Source organism: Lissotriton vulgaris, chromosome 4_1, assembly GCF_964263255.1.
Source record: "Lissotriton vulgaris chromosome 4_1, aLisVul1.2, whole genome shotgun sequence".
In the NCBI taxonomy this organism is placed as follows: Eukaryota; Metazoa; Chordata; class Amphibia; order Caudata; family Salamandridae; genus Lissotriton; species Lissotriton vulgaris.
The window spans coordinates 962,207,463-962,227,074 of record NC_141691.1 but is presented as its reverse complement, the minus strand read 5'-3'; the positions used below and the strand labels follow the sequence as shown (position 1 = coordinate 962,227,074).

Sequence of the window (19,612 nt, the reverse complement as noted above, 5' to 3'; positions counted from 1 at the left end):
TTTGCAGCCAGGATTCAGACCGGGCGCGCAACGCCCCCTCACCCCGTATGAAAAGTGGCTGGTTACCCGAACGTCTGATAAGAAGTTGATTTCCGACTTGTACCAGCAGCTCCTCCTCACAAACATTTACACACATAAAGCAGGGAGGAACAGGTGGGAACGGGACCTGGGGAGATCACTCACGCACAAAGAATGGGATGGCATCTACCACAGGGCTCGACACTCGGCCTACCACATGGGCCTCACTGAAACCCTGACCAAAGTGGTACCATACACCTGAACGCTTACATCAATGGGATCCCCGCATTAGTGACCGCTGCTAGAGGGGGTGCGGGGGGCTTGGCACCTTGAAACATTTACCTTGGAGCTGCGACCGCTTGCAACCCTACTGGAGTTCGATCTTAGATGACATAGATTCCCATCTGGATACTCAGTTCCCTAGATTCCCTGCTTACATTCTGTTAGGACTCCCCAATGCCCTGATGTACCCATTGAAATCTAGGAGAGGGAGGCTTATAGCGATTGCGCTAGGGGCAGCCGTGCAGAACATCCTGGCACACTGGAGGACCACACAACCTCCCCCCCATAACGGCTGGCTGCACAGGCTATGGATGGTTCTGGGGATGGAGAAGTTGTCTTAGGCAAGGGCAGGGAGAGGAGAGGAGTTTGTGGAACTTTGGCGACCATTTTTGACTCTGCTCACGGGGGAGTTTAGGGAACTGAGCTGCCCTCGCTACTTGCGCTTATTGCGCCTAGCTGACACTCCGATCAAAGAGCCGAGGGCTAGTACTGGGACTATAGAGCAGGCATTTAGATTGCTACTCACTCAGGTGGTCACACCCTGGATCTGATTTTTACCAACCATCCTAATGTTCACTGTCACCCCCCTAAACACATTTATTGGTCTGATCATAAAATGGTAGATTTCTCCTTGTTACATTTACCTAATCCCATAAATCACCCTGCCACGCAGTCCACTAAATGTAGACCATGGCATAAAGTCACTCCTGCCAGGTTCACACAAACCTGGAAACAGCCAATATTCTCAAACTCAGATAACATCGAGACTGCTCTCTCAAAGTTTAACTCCACACTGACGGCAGCCATTGACACCCTGGCTCCCCAGAAAAATGTAAAAAAATCTACCATAGCTAAAAGGGAAGCATGGTACACTGAGGCCCTTAAAATAGAAAAGCAGGGATGTAGAAAGTTGGAGAAACTTTGGAGGCGGACAGGCAATGGGGAAGATAAGAATCGATATATGGAGGCTATTACCACTTACTATAAAAATATAAAAAAGCAAGGAAAATAAGCCTCACCTCCCAAATTGCAGAGGCGGGCAACTCTACAAGAGAACTATTTAAAATCATACAGACCTTCACTAATCCTGTGATGTGTGAGAGCCCAGATACTTTCACTCAAGATCTTTGTAATGAAATATCAAAGTTCTTCGAGGATAAAATTGAAGGGATATACAAGAAAATTATCTCAGTCTCAGATCCCTTGGATGTTGAGGTCCCTGAAATCTCCCCAATGGTGACTTCTGGGAAAACCCTTCATGTAATCCCTGAAATAACCATCAAAGATCTGACTGCACTTATCAATCAAATGAAGACCGGCTCTCCTACTGACCTGATACCCGCTAAACTAATCTCCTCTTTGAACGAGATATTAGGACCCTCCATTCAGAAATTGCTGAACCTCTCCTTTGCCGAGGGACAACTCCCACAATCCTGGAAGGAAGCTGTAGTGAACCCTATACGCAAAAATTCCACCTTGCCCTGGTCAGAACTCTCCAACCTTCGCCCAATTTCTCTCCTCCCTTTCATCAGCAAACTGGCAGAGAAACACGTTAACACCATCATCTCCAGCTTTATCGAGGAGACAGGGGGCCTGGACCAATCTCAATCTGGGTTCAGGCCCAACCACAGCTCTGAATCGGCCCTTCTCTCTGTGACAGATAAGATCAAAATGTCACAGGATAGAGGCGGTTCCATGATCCTAGTGCTGTTGGACCTGTCCGCAGCCTTTGATACTGTGTCCCATAACATCCTTCTCAGCCGTTTGCAGGGAGTAGGAATTGGAGGCTTAGCTTTATCATGGTTGGAGAGCTTCCTCTCCGGGAGGTACACAATCTATCAGCTTGGGCCTCTTTCGTTCCATCTCAAGGGTGCTCACGAAGGGGGTGCCACAGGGCTCATGCCTTAGCCCTACATTGTTTAATGTATATGTGGCCCCCCTTGCTGAAATTATGCGGAAATATGGGTTCATACCGGTCTCCTACGCTGATGACACCCAGCTCCTCTACCCTTTCAGCTCCCTTGACCCTAAAGTCAAGGAGAACTTTGCTGAGGGTATGAGGGCAGTGTCACATTGGATGGCTGTGAATTGCCTCCAATGCAATGTGGGAAAAACAGAGGTTATGCTCTTTGGCAAGGCGAGTCTCCTCTGGTCCCCAGACTGGTGGCCATTAGATCTGGGCCCAGTACCCACATCCAAACCTCATGTTAAGAATCTAGGGGTGAAGTTGGACCAAAAACTGACCTTAAAGGAACACACCAATTACATCGCAGGGCTGTGTTTCCACACCATCGGCCTTCTCAGACGTGTCTTCCCATATCTCCCTGCCACCTATAGGAAGACACTTGTACAGGCCTTGGTCACCAGCCGCCTGGACTACTGCAACCGCCTGCTGACATTAGCAAATGCAGATGCAGTAGGTCGTTTGCAGGTAGTCCAGAACACAGCGGCGAGATTGGTCATGAGTGTACCGGCCAGGACTCCCTCTAGGCCCTTGCTGGAAGAGCTACACTGGCTCCCTCTACAGCAGCGCATCAACTTTAAGATATGCTGTACGGTCCACAAGTGCCTATACGGAGCAAGCCCTAAATACCTGTCACAATCTCTTGAGCTGTATCAGCCTAGCAGGTCTCTCCGCTCAAGCAATCAAGCCCTCCTAAAACCCCCTGCTACAAAGAAATCCAGACAAGGAGACCGTGCTTTCTCCTCGGTTGGACCTGCCTTATGGAACAAGCTCCCCGCCGATGTAAGAATGACCACCAACCACCTGTCTTTTAGAAAGACATTAAAGACCCTTCTTTATCAAGAAGCATTCCTGTCCTCTTAACTCCTTGTGTTACACTACCTGATGATCCTATGGCTGGCAAAGCGCGGAGATACCCTTACGGGATTGATTCCAGCGCTATATAAGAAATTAAAATAAAAATAAAATAAATACTCATTTATTGGAAGGTGGTTCTTATAGGCAAAGGCAGTCTTTACTTTGCGTTTATAGATTTAAAGACTGCCTTTGACCTAGTGCCCCGGGACCCGATTATGGGGTGTATTATCAGAAATGGGGATTCCTTCATACATCTTGTCAATATTAGTGAGGCTCCATGTTGGAAACTTTGCCCAGGTGAGGTGGGCTACGCAGGGGCAGAAGACAAGCAGAATTCCAGTGAATAGGTGTGTCCGCCAGGGTTGTGTTCTTGCTCCCACCCAGTTCTCACTTTATGTGAACGGTGTGGTGGAGCACCTGCTGAAAAATCCATCTGTTGCACCTTCCCTTGCGGGCGAGTGAATTCCAACCCTCCTATTCGCTGATGATACCCTGCTCGTCTCCAAGTCCCCTGTGGGTCTACAGAGCCTCCTAGACAGCTTCCAGTCCTCCTGCACTTGGAGAGGGCTCATAATTAATACTGACAAGACCAAGTACCTGGTGCTGAATCCCCCTAAAAAACTCGGTCGATCCCCAGTACTGAATCATGTATCCTTGGAAAGGGTCACAGAATTTGAATATCTAGGCATACGCATTTCTGACACAATGCAGTGGAACCTACATCTACAGAAGATAGTATTAAGCCATAAAAGGGTAGTGGGGGTGCTCCTTAAGGAACAGCGCTCTTCCTAAACCAGACCCATCGCCCCGGTCATTGACATTTACGAGGCGAGAGGAGTCAGTTCGGCCCTCTATGGGGTGGAACTGTGGGGTACAAGTAATACAGAACAGCTATCTAGATCCGAAAATAAATTTCTTAAGGATCTAATGGTACTCCCACAGAGCACCCCCATGGTACCACTGCTACTAGATCTAGGGTGCCACTCGATTAAAGATCTGGCAAAGATCCAACCAAACCTAATATGAGCTCGGCTATGGCGTGTCCCAGAACTATCAAAGGACGCGGAGGGTCTGGCGAAAGTAATGTCGATGTCGGGTTGGCATAAAATCAAGTGGCTCAAAGATGTTGAATCCTTACTTGGTGAGTTGGGCCTTAGCGATGCCTGGGAAACTAGATCCGCTCCCCCAAAGCCGCCCTGAAGAAACTTTACTGGAGATGGGTATTCAGTAAAAACAGCTCTGATCCCAAACTTGGCAGACTAACAGATGACTTTCTGAGGATCAAGGATGTGCCATTTCGGGAACCCTACCTTGATATCATTCTGAAACCCGTTGATAGGGCTTTGTATTTCAAATTTAGGGTTGGAACCCTTCCAGTTCGCAAATTGACTGCCCGCTGGAAAGTTCCATCCCAAACGTCTCCCTTTTGCCCTATCTGCGAGTCCAGAGTAGAATCTGTTGCACATATTTTGTTCGCATGCCCGGCATATAAATCACTGAGGAATTGTTGGTTAAAACCATTATGCAAGGAACTGGGAACTAGGCATCACACTGTAGCACTGCGTATCTTGATGTCAGATACTCGGTTGTTGTATGTATGTGGCTTGTCAAAATATTTAAGATGGGCTTGGTCCATCAGATCTAAAAGGCTTAGTGATAACACTTAATTTGTGATTTTATACTCAAGCATATGCAGTCTTTAATCTTTTTTGTTTAGTATGTTTTAATGCATTTTAAAATATGTGCAGTCAATTATCATTTGTGTTGTTAAATTATTGCACAATGACGCGCTTTTAAGATATGTTTTTATCGAAATAAAGCCTTATACTACTACCACAAGCACTTTGTATGCAACTGCACACACTTGGAAACTGTTGTGCTAATAACTTTGGAGATTTTGTATGCAAGAAACTGTGCTTAGATATGACTAAGCAGTGATTCAACACAAGTAACATTTTGTAAAAATTGGTTTTGCAAGTCTCAGTGCACAGGGCAAACAAAGGACTCCTGTGCCCAACTCAACTATGAGTTCTTATCAAGGTTTGAATAGTTTTTCCCAGAATTACTCATATTTTAAAAGAAAACAGTTAAATTCAAACTTTCCCCCAGACTTCATAGCAGAACGGAGTCCATGTAGCATGAAAGAATGACAATATCTTCATGTGCCTGCTTGTGCCAGTGTCTACTATGTCAATTTTTCCAATGCCTCCCATTGTCTTGGTTTCCCATAATTCCACAGTGTGCATGGCTCCACGCTGTATTTCCAAGTCTTGGCCTGACTCACAAAGGAATTTGGAAATCCACACTAGCAGGATGTTTTACTGAGTTTGGTAAAAACAGGCTAGCCATTTGTGCAAAAGCAACACAGCTAGTCAAACACAGTTCTAACCAAATGAATACTTGGAGGGTTGCCTGTCTTAACTTAAGCAGACGTCTAATGACAACTCCTTTTTTACAATTTAACTTATATATGCCAACCCCGCATATGCAGAAGTATATTTTAAGGATTCATTCTCTGTCACATAAGAACCAGCTGCATCTGACTTTAGCATAGGAAGCAGTTTCAGGTTAGAAGTTTAAAACAAAGTTGGAGCAGCAGCGTGACAGGTGAAATGGGGACGAACGGGTCGGTTGAAGATGGGGGACAGATTAAGGGTGGGACTCAAAACAGACAGGTTGAGGAGAAGGAGGCTCGGCAAAGGTTTCGAGGTTATTAGGGCAAAGTCAGCTATTAACAAATTGTCTAGTAACTTTCCAGTGTTGTAGGATTCCCGCTTGTCATATCAGTTCGCACTCTCCTTCCCTCCCATTTGCTTTATTTTGTCCCTCAGTTCCCGCATGCTGGTTTTGTTTCGTTACTTGTTTCATTGACTACAGGTCACCGTTAAGGTTGTCACCACCTTCCTTTCCAAGAAGAAGGCCAAACGAGAAACTACTAGTCACATACATGTTGATGTGGTGAGGTGATTGATTTCAGAATTAATGGTTTGGTCTTGTATGTTTTGCAGTATTCTGCCTGCTGATGTTATCCGCTCCTGCTCTGTGAGACCATGGCCAGACTATTCATCATACCTTTGTAGATGCGAAGTCCATACTCTGGCTCCAGCTGACTCTAGTATGGATCTTCTATTGTCCACTGTACCCTCTCTTTTTCCATCTAAGTGTTCACTTGGAAATGGGTTTCCATTTCCAAGTTATATTCTGAGAGAAGTTTGGGATTGGCATTGAACACATTCTGTGAAAATTCTAAATGGGAAGCATAAAAACAACACTAGCCTCTCAGTAAGAACTCTCAATAGTCAAAAAGCCAACATTCCACAGTGATGAGTAGTGAACAAGTTACTTACCTTCAGTAATGCATTATCTGGTAGAGACAAGATCTATCCGCAGATTCCTTCTCTTTGAAAATCCCAGGTGCCAGACTAGAAACGACAGATTTTTGCATGAGCAGTACCCCAACCCGCCGGTAGGTGGCATTGATCGGCTCCAAGTGGCGGCGGCGTCTGCTCAGGAAGAGACATTTGGGTCACCTATATACGCACCACCTCGGTGCACATATGCCAGTTACTTTTCACGACTTTCCATGCCATGAGCCCAGAGCCGTGAAGTGCACTGAAACTGGTGTATCCAAACTAGGGCCCTGATAGGGATCAGCCCTGACCCTGGAAACTTGTCTGCAGGGCGGGAAGGAGGGGTGAGTTGGTGGGGAATCTGTGGCTAGATCTTGTCTCTACCAGATAATATATTACGGAAGTTAAGTAACTTGTTCATCTGATAGAGACATCTTTTCGCAGATTCCGAACCTTAGAATAGATACCCAAGCAGTACCATCCCTGGTGGTGGGTCGAAGACAAATTCAAAGCTGAAAAGTCATGCAGGACCGAACGGGCTCAGTGCCCATCCCTATGGCCCAGACTGTCCAGGTAGTAATTTTTGGTAAACGAGTGCAGGGACATCCACGTTGCTGCCTGGCAGATGTCCAGGGATGTTTCTCCACTTGCTAACGCAGAGGTAGCAGCTTTAGCACTGATGGAAAGAGTCCTCAAGGGGCTGCTTCCCTGCCAAATCGTAGCAGATTTTTATACATAGAATGCCGCATCACGAAATGGTTGGGTTCTGTACTGCTCAACCCTTCTTCACTACAACATATCCCATGAAGAGTTGGTCATCCACCCGGAGCATTCTTGTGCAGTCAAGGTAGAATGACAATGCTCTTTTCGGGTCCAGATGGTAGTGTCCCTACTTTTCTTTTGAGGGAGGTGGAGAAGCGTAGAAAGTGGGCAAAGTGACGGATTGGCCCACATGGAATGATGTTATCATTTTCAGTGGAAAGAGGCTCCAGTGCGAAGCACCCACTTGTCTAGAAATATAGACAGGAATGGAGGTTTGGATGATAAAGCGTGCAGTTCACTGACCCTCCGGGCAGATGTGATTGCCATTAGAAAGGATGTCTTGATGGTGAGCAGCCGATGGAGACAATTATAAAGAGGCTCAAAGGGAGCAAACATCAGAAATGTGAGAACCAAATTAAGGTCTCACTGAGGCATAATGAAAGGGAAAGGTTGGAGCAGGGGTAAGGATAAAAAGAAGGATATTAGAAAGAGAAGCAGAAAGGGGGTCAATAGACTTTTCTGTACAATATAATACAAATTTGTTCCAGCGAAAGGCATACACCATCTTGGTGGAGGGGCGCCTGGCTGCCAAAATGACAAAATGACAAAACAGACTTCAGAAGGAAGGTTAAAAGCTATCAATTGTCGGCGCTGAATCTCCACACAAGAAGGCGTACAGGTGACATGTTTGGGTGGTGGACCCGCTCCTGCTCTATCAACAGAAGATCCTCCCGAAGAGGCAGCCTGATAGAGGATTGATGATGATGCTGAGAAGCTTGGGATACCAGACTCTCTGTGCCCAGTTCAGAGCCACAAGGATGACTTGGGACCAGTTGTTACTGATCTTATTGAGAACTCTGGGCAGGAGTGGTATAGGCGGAAAGGCATACAGGAGGCCTAATCTCCACTCAAGATGAAAAGCATCTCAGAGCAAGAGCCTCCTTGGAAACTCTAGTGCACAAAACTGCTGACATTCTCGGCAGAGACAAACAGATCTAAGCAAGGCTCTCCCCACTGCTGAAATAGACCATGCACCACCTCCCGATTGAGATGCCATTCATGATCCGCTAGATGGCTTTGTTCGTCCATCATGGCGTTAATGGAACCTGCCAGGTGTTGAAACACCAGGTATATGCCTTGCTGTTCCAGCCATTTCCAGAGACGCAGTGCCTCTTGGCAAAGGGTGCATGACCCCACCTGCCTTGTTTTTACAGTACCACATGGCAGTGGTGTCTGTGAACACTTCGACCAGCCTTTCCTTGATGGAGGGTAAGAAGGCTTGTAATGCCAGTAGGAGCTCCAGCATGCTGATGTGGAGTCCAGATTCGGCTGGAGATCGGAGTCCTCTGATCTCCACCTCTCCCAGATGGCCGGCCCATCCCAGGAGTGACGCATCAGTCACTACTGTTAGGTCTGGTTGGGGAAGGGAGAGAGTTCTGCCTCTGACCCAATTGGGGCATGTTAGACGCCACTGCAGGTCTTTTGCAGTTCCCTCTGAGCTCTGGACCATGTCTGTGCAATTCTCCTGATACTGCGCCCACTGGAACTTCAGGTCCCACTGCAGAGCCCGCATATGCCATCTGGCATGTGTTACTGGTAGGATGCAGGAGGTTATCAGGCCCAACAGCCTCAAAGTCATTTTCACTGAAATCCAGGATAGAGGCTGAAACATCGGTATCATAGCCTGAATATTCTAGACTCGCTGCTCAGGAGGATAAGCCCAAACCTGCATTGTGTCCAGAACAGCTCAGATGAACGGGAGTGTCTGAGAGGGAGTCAGGTGTGACTTTGGCATGTTGATAGTTAACCCCAGCGAATGCAGAAGGTTCACCATAGTCTGGAGGTGGGAGACGACAGCCTAGGGTGATCCCGCCTTCAGCAGTCAGTCGTTGGGATAGGAGAAGACTGGCACCCATGATCTGTACAACCCAACACCAGAGGCGCACTGGTAAGGTCAAAGGGGAGCACAATGAAATGAAAATGCTTGTGGCTGACTGTGAACTGCAGGTAACACCGATGGGCAGGGAGGACGGGAACATAAAATTAGGCTCCCTGCAGGTCCAACGCTACCATCCAGTCTCTTGTGTCCAGGGCAGACAATACCTGAGCCAAGGTCAACATCTTGAACTTCTCCTTTTTGAGGAACAGGTTGAGGGTACTCAGATCCAAGATAGGGCAACACCCCTTTGTTCTTTTTGGAATCAGAAAGTAGTGGGAATAGCAACCACTGCCTACTTCTGACACTGGAACCCTCTAAATGGCTCCCTTGGCCAAGACTGCTGTGACTTCCTTGCTGAGCAAGGACAAATGATCCTTTTGTCAGCCGATCATGAGATGGAGAAAAAGGGGGAGGGGAGTATTCAAAGGGAAGGGAGTAGACCATTTGAATAATCTGTGAAACCTACCTGTCCAGTGGTCGAGATGATGGCTTATTCTGCCACCAACTGGAACCCAATGATTTTGTAGGGCAAGATTACGACTGCTTAAAGGCTGTGGTGGGGTGGTGGTAGTGAAAGACCTCTGTCCAGAGAAGGTTGCATGGGGCAGTGGCTGGAGTAGGGTTGGCTCGGTAGAAAACCCCTTCGGTAGCCACGAAAGGGGTAATAGGCAGACTGGGGTTGACAGGGCAAGTGGGAGGCCCAATGACTTGGCCGTAGCCCGCAAGTCCTTAAACTGCTCCACAGGGCCTGTCGAAGCTGAGGCTGGAGCCTTCAGCTTAGAACCCGATGGGTCTCTCTCCAACCCCGCAGGCCCCAAAGTCACACCTGAGGGGTCGCTCTGCTCAAATATGCAGTGCATGGCCCTGTGAAAATCTTTAATTTGAGCCGGGTCGCTCCAGCTTCCGGAAAGGGTAGGAGGTTCAGAGTAAGCCCTGGCAACAATTTCGAGGAACAGTGCCTCGAACAAAGATGCTCCTTTATCGTGTCAGCTGATGGATGAGGGGAAGTCAAAGCATGCTTCAAATTCTTGTGCTTCTTATACTTCTTCTCCAAGAGTCCTGATGACCTGAAGTGAAAAGAAGAAAACTTCAGGGACCACTCCCTTAAAGCCTTCGGTGCATTGTCTCGGCAGTCCTAGAACAGCTTGGAGTTGATGTCATGCTCAAGGTACCACAGACACACCAGATGTGGGTCTGTAACTGACATGACATGATGGCAGGCGCCACATGGTTTAAAACATGTCTTCCTCAAAGTTACCTTGACACACAAGGAGGAATATTTCCTCAAAAAAATAAGTTGACAAAACATAATAAACTTTCTGTCAAAAAGCGACAGAGGGGTAGCTCTTTCTCCAGATCAGCGCTAACTGGATCATTAAGAAAAGAGTTGACGTCAGCGTGCCGAGGTGGTATCTATATAGGTGATGTCACTTCCGGGGCAGACAATGCTGCATGGAGCTGATAGACACCACCTACCGGCGTGTAACGGTGCTGCTCACGCAAAAATCTTCTGAGTCCAGTCTGACGCCTGGGAAATTCAAAGGTAAGGAATCTGCGACTAGCTAGCTCTATCAGATAAAGTATTTTAGGCTACTACACTTAGAAAGAGCTTTAGCTTTAACAATATCCAACTGGTTGGCTTAATTTTATGTGGACTCAACACAGAAAGTATCGTACCACATCTGTCTTCACTCCTTTCATATATCGTGGGTAAGTGGATATTTTTCCCAATTTCAGATTTCAAAATCTTAGTTTTGTTTAAATTAACAGACCAGAGTTTTACCAATTGGAAGATGCAAAAAGATCTGAGGCTGCTGACCATCTGGAATTTGTATAAATTAACCTAAGGTATAGATAACTATTTTTAGATAGGAAACACATTGGCTGAGCTTAAATAAGCAGGGTTGGTCAACAAAATGGGCAAGGATCTCTTGTTTATAAACCCTTAGCAATATTAATTCTCCTATGATACCACACATCCTTGTTCATACACAAATTAATCTATGTATTGGACTGAATTGTGTGTAAGAGTTTAAGCAGCCCTTTGTCTATTCCCATTTTATCTAATGTCATCAAATTGAGATTGTAAATGATCTTGTAAAAAATGGCGTGTTATCTACCATAAAGTATAAAAGTTTGTACCACAGTGAAATGCTTTTCTTGCATTTTGAGACAGGATTTCCTAAACCCCAACAGGTCTCAGGCAAGTGCATTCAAGCTTTTATTTCAGTCTAACTGATGTAAAAATATGACACGTAGGTAGAACTACCGGCCACTGTCTAAAATCTATTGACTAAACAAGCAATGTATGGTAGCACTTAAGGACAGCTCAAATTTCTAAATTTGGTAAGAAGAGAGGGAATTTCCTAATTATGGAGCCCATTAGGATGGCGGACAAACCTGCGTCTGTCCGCCACCCCCGAGGTGGAGGGACCATCCGCAGCGGCGGTCCCTCCGTTTGAATTAGGATGTGACCGCCACCCTGGCGGTCACATCCCGCATCTTTAACCTTGCGGCGGGTGCTGCTTGAAGCAGCTCCTGCCACAAGGTTAAAAAGGCCTGTATTGCATTTACATGCACAAAGCGGCAGGCACCGCGTGGTGCCTGCCGCTTTCTCCATGTAAATACAGGGGGTACCACAGGTACCCCCCATGTGCATCCCCCACCCCCTGACACCCTGGGGGCCCACAACGGGCACCCAAACTCAAAAGACCACATGCTTTTCCACAGCGGAAAAGCTGCTGTGGAAAAGCATGTTTCCTGCCCCATCCTAATATGGCTGGCGGTGTCTGATAGAACCGCCACCACATTAGAGCTTTTCCTCCACGGTCGGAAGGCGACCGCGGCGGAAAAGCGGCAGAAGGTTTTCCCATCTGCCGATGACCCCCCAGCCATCCTAATCTGGCGGGGGGTCTTTGAAGGCACTGCTGCGGTGATTCCGCATCCTCCGGGCCGGCGGTGGCTTCCGCCGGCCCGGAGGATGCAGAATCACGGCAATCCTAATAGGCCCCTATGTCGGGTACAGGAAAACCCATCTTACACATGGTCGGAACAGGTGATGACAAAGTAAGGGTAAGAGAAAATTATTTAATAAATGAAGCAAAACTAAGTCAAATATGTGTCAAAATTCAAACTATGTTGAGGGGTGTATTAGTCGCCATTTACTATAATACCACTTTTAGGTTATATTGTATGAATGCCAAGCTATATCAACTTCCAGGAATAGATTAACATTGTCCAAAATGTTAGAACTTAGTGAGGACTTTGAATCATATGATGGATAAGTGCCAAATATTACAGAGATTTTGTTCTAAAATAGAACAATTTAACAGCTTAAAACGGTCAAGGCGCACCTAGCAAAAAGGGCATATTGGGGGTAGCCCAAAGACTTAAGAATGAGTTGGAATCAAACTGACTACATTGTTTTTCTTGGGACACACCTGGTTTGAAGTGGGAAGATGGATACTCCGATCTTCAAACGTTGCGTTTGTGACAATAAATTGATGACCTATTTTGAAATACGTTCCTGAATAGGAATGGCACCAACTAGTGGAAGATGCGGAAATTGCGGGGTAATTGACTGGCACAAGTGCAATGGAAATCCTGAGTGGAGACGAAGTACAGATGGGGGTGAATAACCAGGTTTGTTTGAAAAGCTTTCCCAAATCTAGGAATTAAGTAGATGATGATGTAAGTGGATAAATGTTACAAAATCCTTGAGAGCACTTGTGAATGCAAATAAATGAATTAAACAGTGAAATAATATCTATTGCCTTGTGTAAGTGGATAAATGTTACAAAATCCTTGGGCCCGATTCACAGAATGAACTTAAGACTCAATCCTAAACTTACTACTGTTTTGGTATTCACAGATTGCACTTACTACTTTTGGTATTCACAGAATGAACTTACTACTTTTGGCATTCACAGAATGCACTTACTACTTTTGGTATTCACAGAATGAACTTACTCATTTCGGTATTCACAGAAGTTAGGACTCCTAACTTTAGGACTCCTAAATGCCTTCTGTGAATACCGAAAGTCCTAAAATTAGGATTTTTCTCAATTTAATAGTAGTAAAGTTAGAACTCCTAACTTTAGGACTCCTAAATGCCTTCTGTGAATACCGAAAGTCTTAAAATTAGGATTTTTCTCAATTTAGTAGTAGTAAAGTTAGGAGTCCTAACTTTCTTTCCCATAATGCATCATATAGAGATGCGCGCATAACAATGGGGGAGTGTCCACAACTGCACGCCATCCATGCCCAAGCCTCTGATGAAGAGACATTCGAAACCCGTAAGGCAACGCGCTGGAACTGCTTAAATTGTCTGTATGCTGAACCCGCCTGTACCAAAGATTAAAAGGTTTTAGAGGTGAAACCTACCTGCTGTTCGTGTGCTTTCCTGCTGTTTGGGAACCACAGGAGCATTGATGTATAAGCAGCAGCCCGCCGATGGGAAGGCACCACCCCGCGAAAAACTGGGGGCCACTTGGGACGTGGATAAACCTGTCCTGCTGTGGGGTAGCAGGCAAAGGATAAGGACGGGCCAACAGAGCAGAAAATACAAGTGCATCGATTCACGATGGAATAAGAGGACTTTCTTTCCCATAATGCATCATATAGGAATGCGAGCATAACAATGGGGGAGTGTCCACAACTGCACGCCATCCACGCCCAAGCCTCTGATGAAGGGACATTCGAAACACGTAAGGCAACGCGCTGGAACTGCTTAAATTGTCTGTATGCTGAACCCGCCTGTACCAAATATAAAAAGGTTTTAGAGGTGAAACCTACCTGCTGTTCGTGTGCTTTCCTGCTGTTTGGGAACCTCAGGAGCGTTGACATATATATATGTATACATATATATATATGTATACACACATATATATATATATATATATATATATATATATATATATATATATATATATATATAATATATATATATATATATATATATATATATATATATATATATATATATATATATATATACTACTATTATAAAGCAAGAACTTTGAACCTTTGAGGCGGGTAAACTCGGGAACCACAGCGCCAATCCACACACCCGATACATCATTGTAATCGTCAGGGTGTGCAGATGGACATAGGCTATATAAACTATAAAAATATGCCTTATATAAAAAATGTACCTTAAAAAAAAAGTAGTCCCTTCGAAGTAGCGCCGGCCGCTACCTGCGTGCTGACGACAGGAGCGCGGGGAGGAGCGGCCTCCAGGAGCGCGAGGAGGAGTGGCGGACATGGCATGGGGAGGAAAGTGACCAGCGGCGAACAGGCAGTGAGGACCGGCGGACAGGCGGGAGGAGCGGTGACGAGCGGCAAGGAGCGGCGGAGCGGTGAAATGAGGAGCGCGGGGGAGGAGCGGCGGCTGAGGTAAGGCTCCGGGGGGCCCACGGACAATGTCGGGGCAGGCGGGAGTCGGGGCAGGCAGGAGACGGGGCAGGCAGGGGACGGGGTGGACGGGGGCCCGGGCTGCTGGACAATGTCGGGGCGGGCGGGGTCCTGGGCTGCTGGACAATGTCGGGGCAGGCGGGGGTCGAGGAAGCCTGATTGCTCCCGGACAAGGTCGGGACGGGCTGCTAGTATATATATATATATATATATATATATATATATATATATATAAATAATATAAATATAAATTATTATTCTTAATACAATTTATTTTGTTTGTCTTGATATATTTTTTTACTTTTCCCTTTCCTTTACACAGAGTAATCTCCGCCTAAGTGTAGAAGGTTACTAGAAGTAACATTACACTCCTAAATTAGGCTCCACCTCCTGAATTCACATGTTGGAGACATGTAAGTCTACACTTTCTAGTACATTTAAACTCGTAAATGGGGAATAGCCACAAAAGTAATACATGTCCTAAAAGTGTGAGGGTAAATTGTTGTGTAGATTTAGGGCCCGATGTAGGTAATCCCAGATTGCTGATTCTTAAATACCGAATCATACCGATTCGGTATTTAAGAACTGGCAATCGGGATGAAGGTAATTTTACCGATTTAATTACCGAATCGGTATGATTCGGTAATTGCCGAATCAGTATTTACCGATTTGGTAATTGCCATTCATTCCTATGGGCCTGGAGGCCCATAGGAATGAATGTCAATTACTGAATCGGTAAATACCGATTTGGTAATTGGGGGAAACATAGAAGGGTGGCAGGGTGTCACTTTGACACCCTGTTGCACCCCTCAATTGTGCATGGGTGCACATGTTGCAGACCAACATGGCACTGTTTTAAAAGCAAAAAAAATGCTTTTTAAAGGGTTTTCATTATTTACCACCAACTTCTAGTTGGTTGTAAATAACGAATTCTTAAACCCCTGTAGCACTGATTACAGTGCTACCTACATGTCAAGATTCAGATTCGGTAATTTTACAGAATCGGTATTTTACCGAATCGGTAAAATTACCGATTCGGTAACATTACCGAATCTGTATCTTGACATGCCCCTACATCCCAAACTCCAAATACCGGTCGGTAACGGCCAAAATCGGCCATTACCGACCGGTATTTGCCTTCCTACATCTGGCCCTTAGTCTTGTGTAAGTTTACCTCTGTGAATAGGCCCCTTTCTTTTTGTCACCTATACTGCCAGACCTCTCCAGGTTTCTTTTTTCCTGTGCTGAGGAAGAGGCTACAGAAAACTCTGGCCACAGTATAAAAATTAACCAATGTTATGAAGTCAGTAGTATAACTTCTGAGATAATGCTTTGTTGAAAATTCACATTGAGTCGCCTGGCAATAATGTTAGATTTTATATGTAGGTGAGGCGAGCTCAGAACACACCTGCACCACCTTAAATAAAAAGGACAAGGCCTCAAAAGGATGAGGTTTCCAGTTCCAAAGTTATAATGGTTCCAATGGCAGACAAGGAGCATTAAAATGTTCATGTGAAGGCAGGAAAGGGAAACAGATGTGCCAAAACATGTAGAAAACCAATACTTTAATTCATCACACCATTTGAAAATGTTGCAGAAAACCCATTTTTAGGGTTTTTGAAAGGAATCTAAGCTATTAAAACTTACCTGTATGTTAGGGTTGGAAAGCTGTTTTGTCGTGTAGCAAGGCTTGCTTGTCATACGTACTGGATATCCACAAAGATGAGGCAGAGTACATTTCAAGTCAGTGATGAAGGCCGTCAGGACACCCTCCAAATCTGTTCTGGGAAAAAACTGTACTGGTTGACTTCTGAGACAGCAGAAAGGGTATCTGGGAGTTAAGTTAAGGATCCAGAACCACTCTCTATAATTGAACATGCTCTGCATCCTACAGCTCATTGTACCAGACTAAATGGGTTTGCACCTCACGGATGTGGCATAATAAAGCTCCTATGCTTTTATGGTTGCCTAAGATCCCAATCAGAAGGAACATGGCTTAAGATTTTGGGATTGTTAACCCATCATGGAAAGCGCCCAATACTAATCTGCCTATTATGGGGATCATGTCTGGAATGGCACTGTGAGCAAATTAAAAATCTGAAAAACGCTACTTACATTTAATCATAGCTCTCCTCATGGTTGTCCTCTGTGACTTCATAAACAGTAGAATATCAGCACGTGTGCGGGATATAAAAACACATTTTTAACTATGCATATTTTCAAATTTGAAAATAACTTAATCAAGAAAACATACCTTTAAGAGATAACATTTAAGGATTCTTTCACGTGTTAAAAGATAATGTAATAACCAAATCAAGTGCATTTGAGTGAGCGCAACAGCCTAGAAGTGCTGGTGAATACTGAAAGCTCCTGTCAATGAGGTAGAATCCCTGACTGCAATTGACTTCCTTGACACCAACAAAAGCAGCAACAAATCAAAGACTACATAGGTAAAATATTTTCAGCTACATTTGTGGTATTCTCAGGATCTTCTTTGTTTTGATTGTGCCTGAATGATGAGATATAAACAGAAGGTGAAACACTTAAGACTCTAAGCTTGGAGAATAATGCACTGAATAGTCCCACCAATGCGCGCGAACTCCAAGCACTTTTTCACAATATATCTTCTTAATCGAAGATGTTTGCCTTTCTTCAAAAAGACCTGCAGTCATTTAAGAAGTAAAATATTGTGAAGCCTATAGGACCAGGCCATAATGGCCCAGTTCTTCATCTTGTACTTACAAAAGGGGCCAGGAGAATTATCTATATTATAATTTCATAATGATTTAGTACAACAGCATATATATCTTTCACAAACACGTTTATTTGGTAGAGCACAGAGATGAAGGAGAGAAGGATAGTGTAGTCCCATAGTCTGTCATTTTATTAGTTGAAAATAGAGACTGTGCCTTTAAGAACCCAGGGACCACCAGTATCCCATCATGCTGAGCAAGTGGCAGTTGCTTCAGTTCTTTTTGAGGCAATGCACAATGATATATAGGTTCCCTGGTACTTCTGTCCAATCCACCAGAGAGGTAGGAAGGTTACTTATGAGTATAATAGGAATTCCTCTACGAGAGAATTGGAGTTATAGGTAAGAAACTATTCGTTCTATTGTACATGATTTCCATTTATAGTCATAATCACTGAATAGAACTGCAAGCCTATCCCTATTTAAAGCGTTCGAGAAGACAGAGAGTGAACTAAGGCAGAAGTTTAAGCAAACAGATTCCTGAGGGAGGCCTGCCATACTTGAGCGTCCACTCTAGTATCAGAGTCCAGGCGGGAATGCTTAGTAAATTTATGGACAGATCTCCACATGGCTGCTTTGCAACTATCTGGAATAGGGATATTCCTTAACAAAGCATCTGGACCCTCTTTACCTCTAGTGGAGTGTGCTTTAGATTTAGCTGATAGACTCTTGTTAGCTTTCTGACTAAACCCCTACAGACCGGACCATAGTTGATAAACGGGACAGCAATTTACCTCGTCTTAGTGGCACTGTGAACCGGACGCTTCACGGGGGCAGGCTTCATCTTGAGCAGGCTTCATCTTTAGCAGCAGCAGCAGTAGAACTGGGGAGACCGGACCGCTGGTGGTGACGCGGCTAGTCTCAGACTACATTACCCAGTATTCCCGGCGCTCCTAGGGCCGCAGCTGGAGGTGATCAATTTGCGGCGCCAGGAGGAGCTTAAAGGGTCGCCGAGCCTCCCGCAGCGCGGGACAGCAATTTACCTCGTCTTAGTGGCACTGTGAACTGGACGCTTCACTGGGCAGGCTTCATCTTGAGCAGCAGCAGTAGAACTGGGAAGACCGGACCGCTGGTGGTGACGCGGCCGGTCTCAAACTACATTACCCAGTATTCCCGGCGCTCCTAGGGCCGCAGCTGGAGGTGATCAATTTGCGGCGCCAGGAGGAGCTTAAAGGGTCGCCGAGCCTCCCGCGGCGCGGGACAGCAATTTACCTCGTCTTAGTGGCACTGTGAACCGGACGCTTCACGGGGGCATGCTTCATCTTGAGCAGCAGCAGCAGTAGAACAGGGGAGATCGGACCGCTGGTGGTGACGCGGCCGGTCTCAGACTACATTACCCAGTATTCCCGGTGCTCCTAGGGCCGCAGCTGGAGGTGATCAATTTGCGGCGCCAGGAGGAGCTTAAAGAGTCGCCGAGCCTCCTGCGGCGCGGGACGCGGCCGCGGCGAAGCCCAGGCAAAGGGCGGGCCCTCTGTGGCCCTCGATGGCACAAGGGGCCGGGTCGGGCTACCCCTCTTGGTTTTGTGAGCCGCTTAGCAGCCGTGAACATTCTGGTTACTTCATCTTAGGGAAGCGAGTTTCTGTATTTTTCTAATTTTTGTGTTACCCAATCTTGTTCCAGTCCTAGTGATACTTTCTTGTTGTGCATAATTTAATATTGAACTGGGATATTCTCCCCTGACTTTGGCGTCATTGTTCTTCCAATGTAGTAGGCTGCATTGGCAGTTCTTACCATTGGAGTTATAGATCATCCTAGTATATGACAATGCTTGCACCCGGTAATAGTAAACAGGGGGGGTCCAAACCAGTATTACCTAGTCTGACGGCGATTGATAGCATGCTACAGAAAACGATTGGGGTGGTGGCTAATGCCAACGAGCATACGGAGCAACGCCTCTCACTTTCCCCCCCATCCACAATCAATATTTCTGGGACTACCATAAATTCACAGGATTCATTCCTTGCCCCATCATTTGTATCTCTCCCTGGTACACACCTTACTGTAAACACTCGTCACAGCCCCCTCAACAGTGAAAAGGTCTCTACATTATTGCAGACTTCGCCAATTAGACTATCTTTGTCCCCAGCTATCAATAGTAAACGTTCTTCACTGGGGAGGATTACAGAAGTTGTTAGCCCCCCGGTGCAGAATGGGGAGCATCGCTATGAGGGCGATATTAGTATCCCACTTCAGTTACGTGATCAGCCTATTGAGCTGACCAGTGTTCCTACTCATGAAGTTATACGTCCCTGACTCCCTTTTGGGGATCTATCAC

The 19,612-nt window shown here is 45.7% G+C and overlaps 1 protein-coding gene across 1 annotated transcript in view; it reads right to left on the bottom strand.

Moving 5' to 3' along the window:
- Positions 1–19,612, bottom strand: part of C4_1H18orf63 (chromosome 4_1 C18orf63 homolog) — a 1,615,038-nt gene that overhangs the window by 477,603 nt on the left and 1,117,823 nt on the right. The window contains exon 10 of the mRNA XM_086966887.1: positions 16,232–16,415. Coding sequence (XP_086823013.1) covers positions 16,232–16,415 — 184 coding nt within the window. The remainder of the gene's footprint in view (positions 1–16,231; positions 16,416–19,612) is intronic.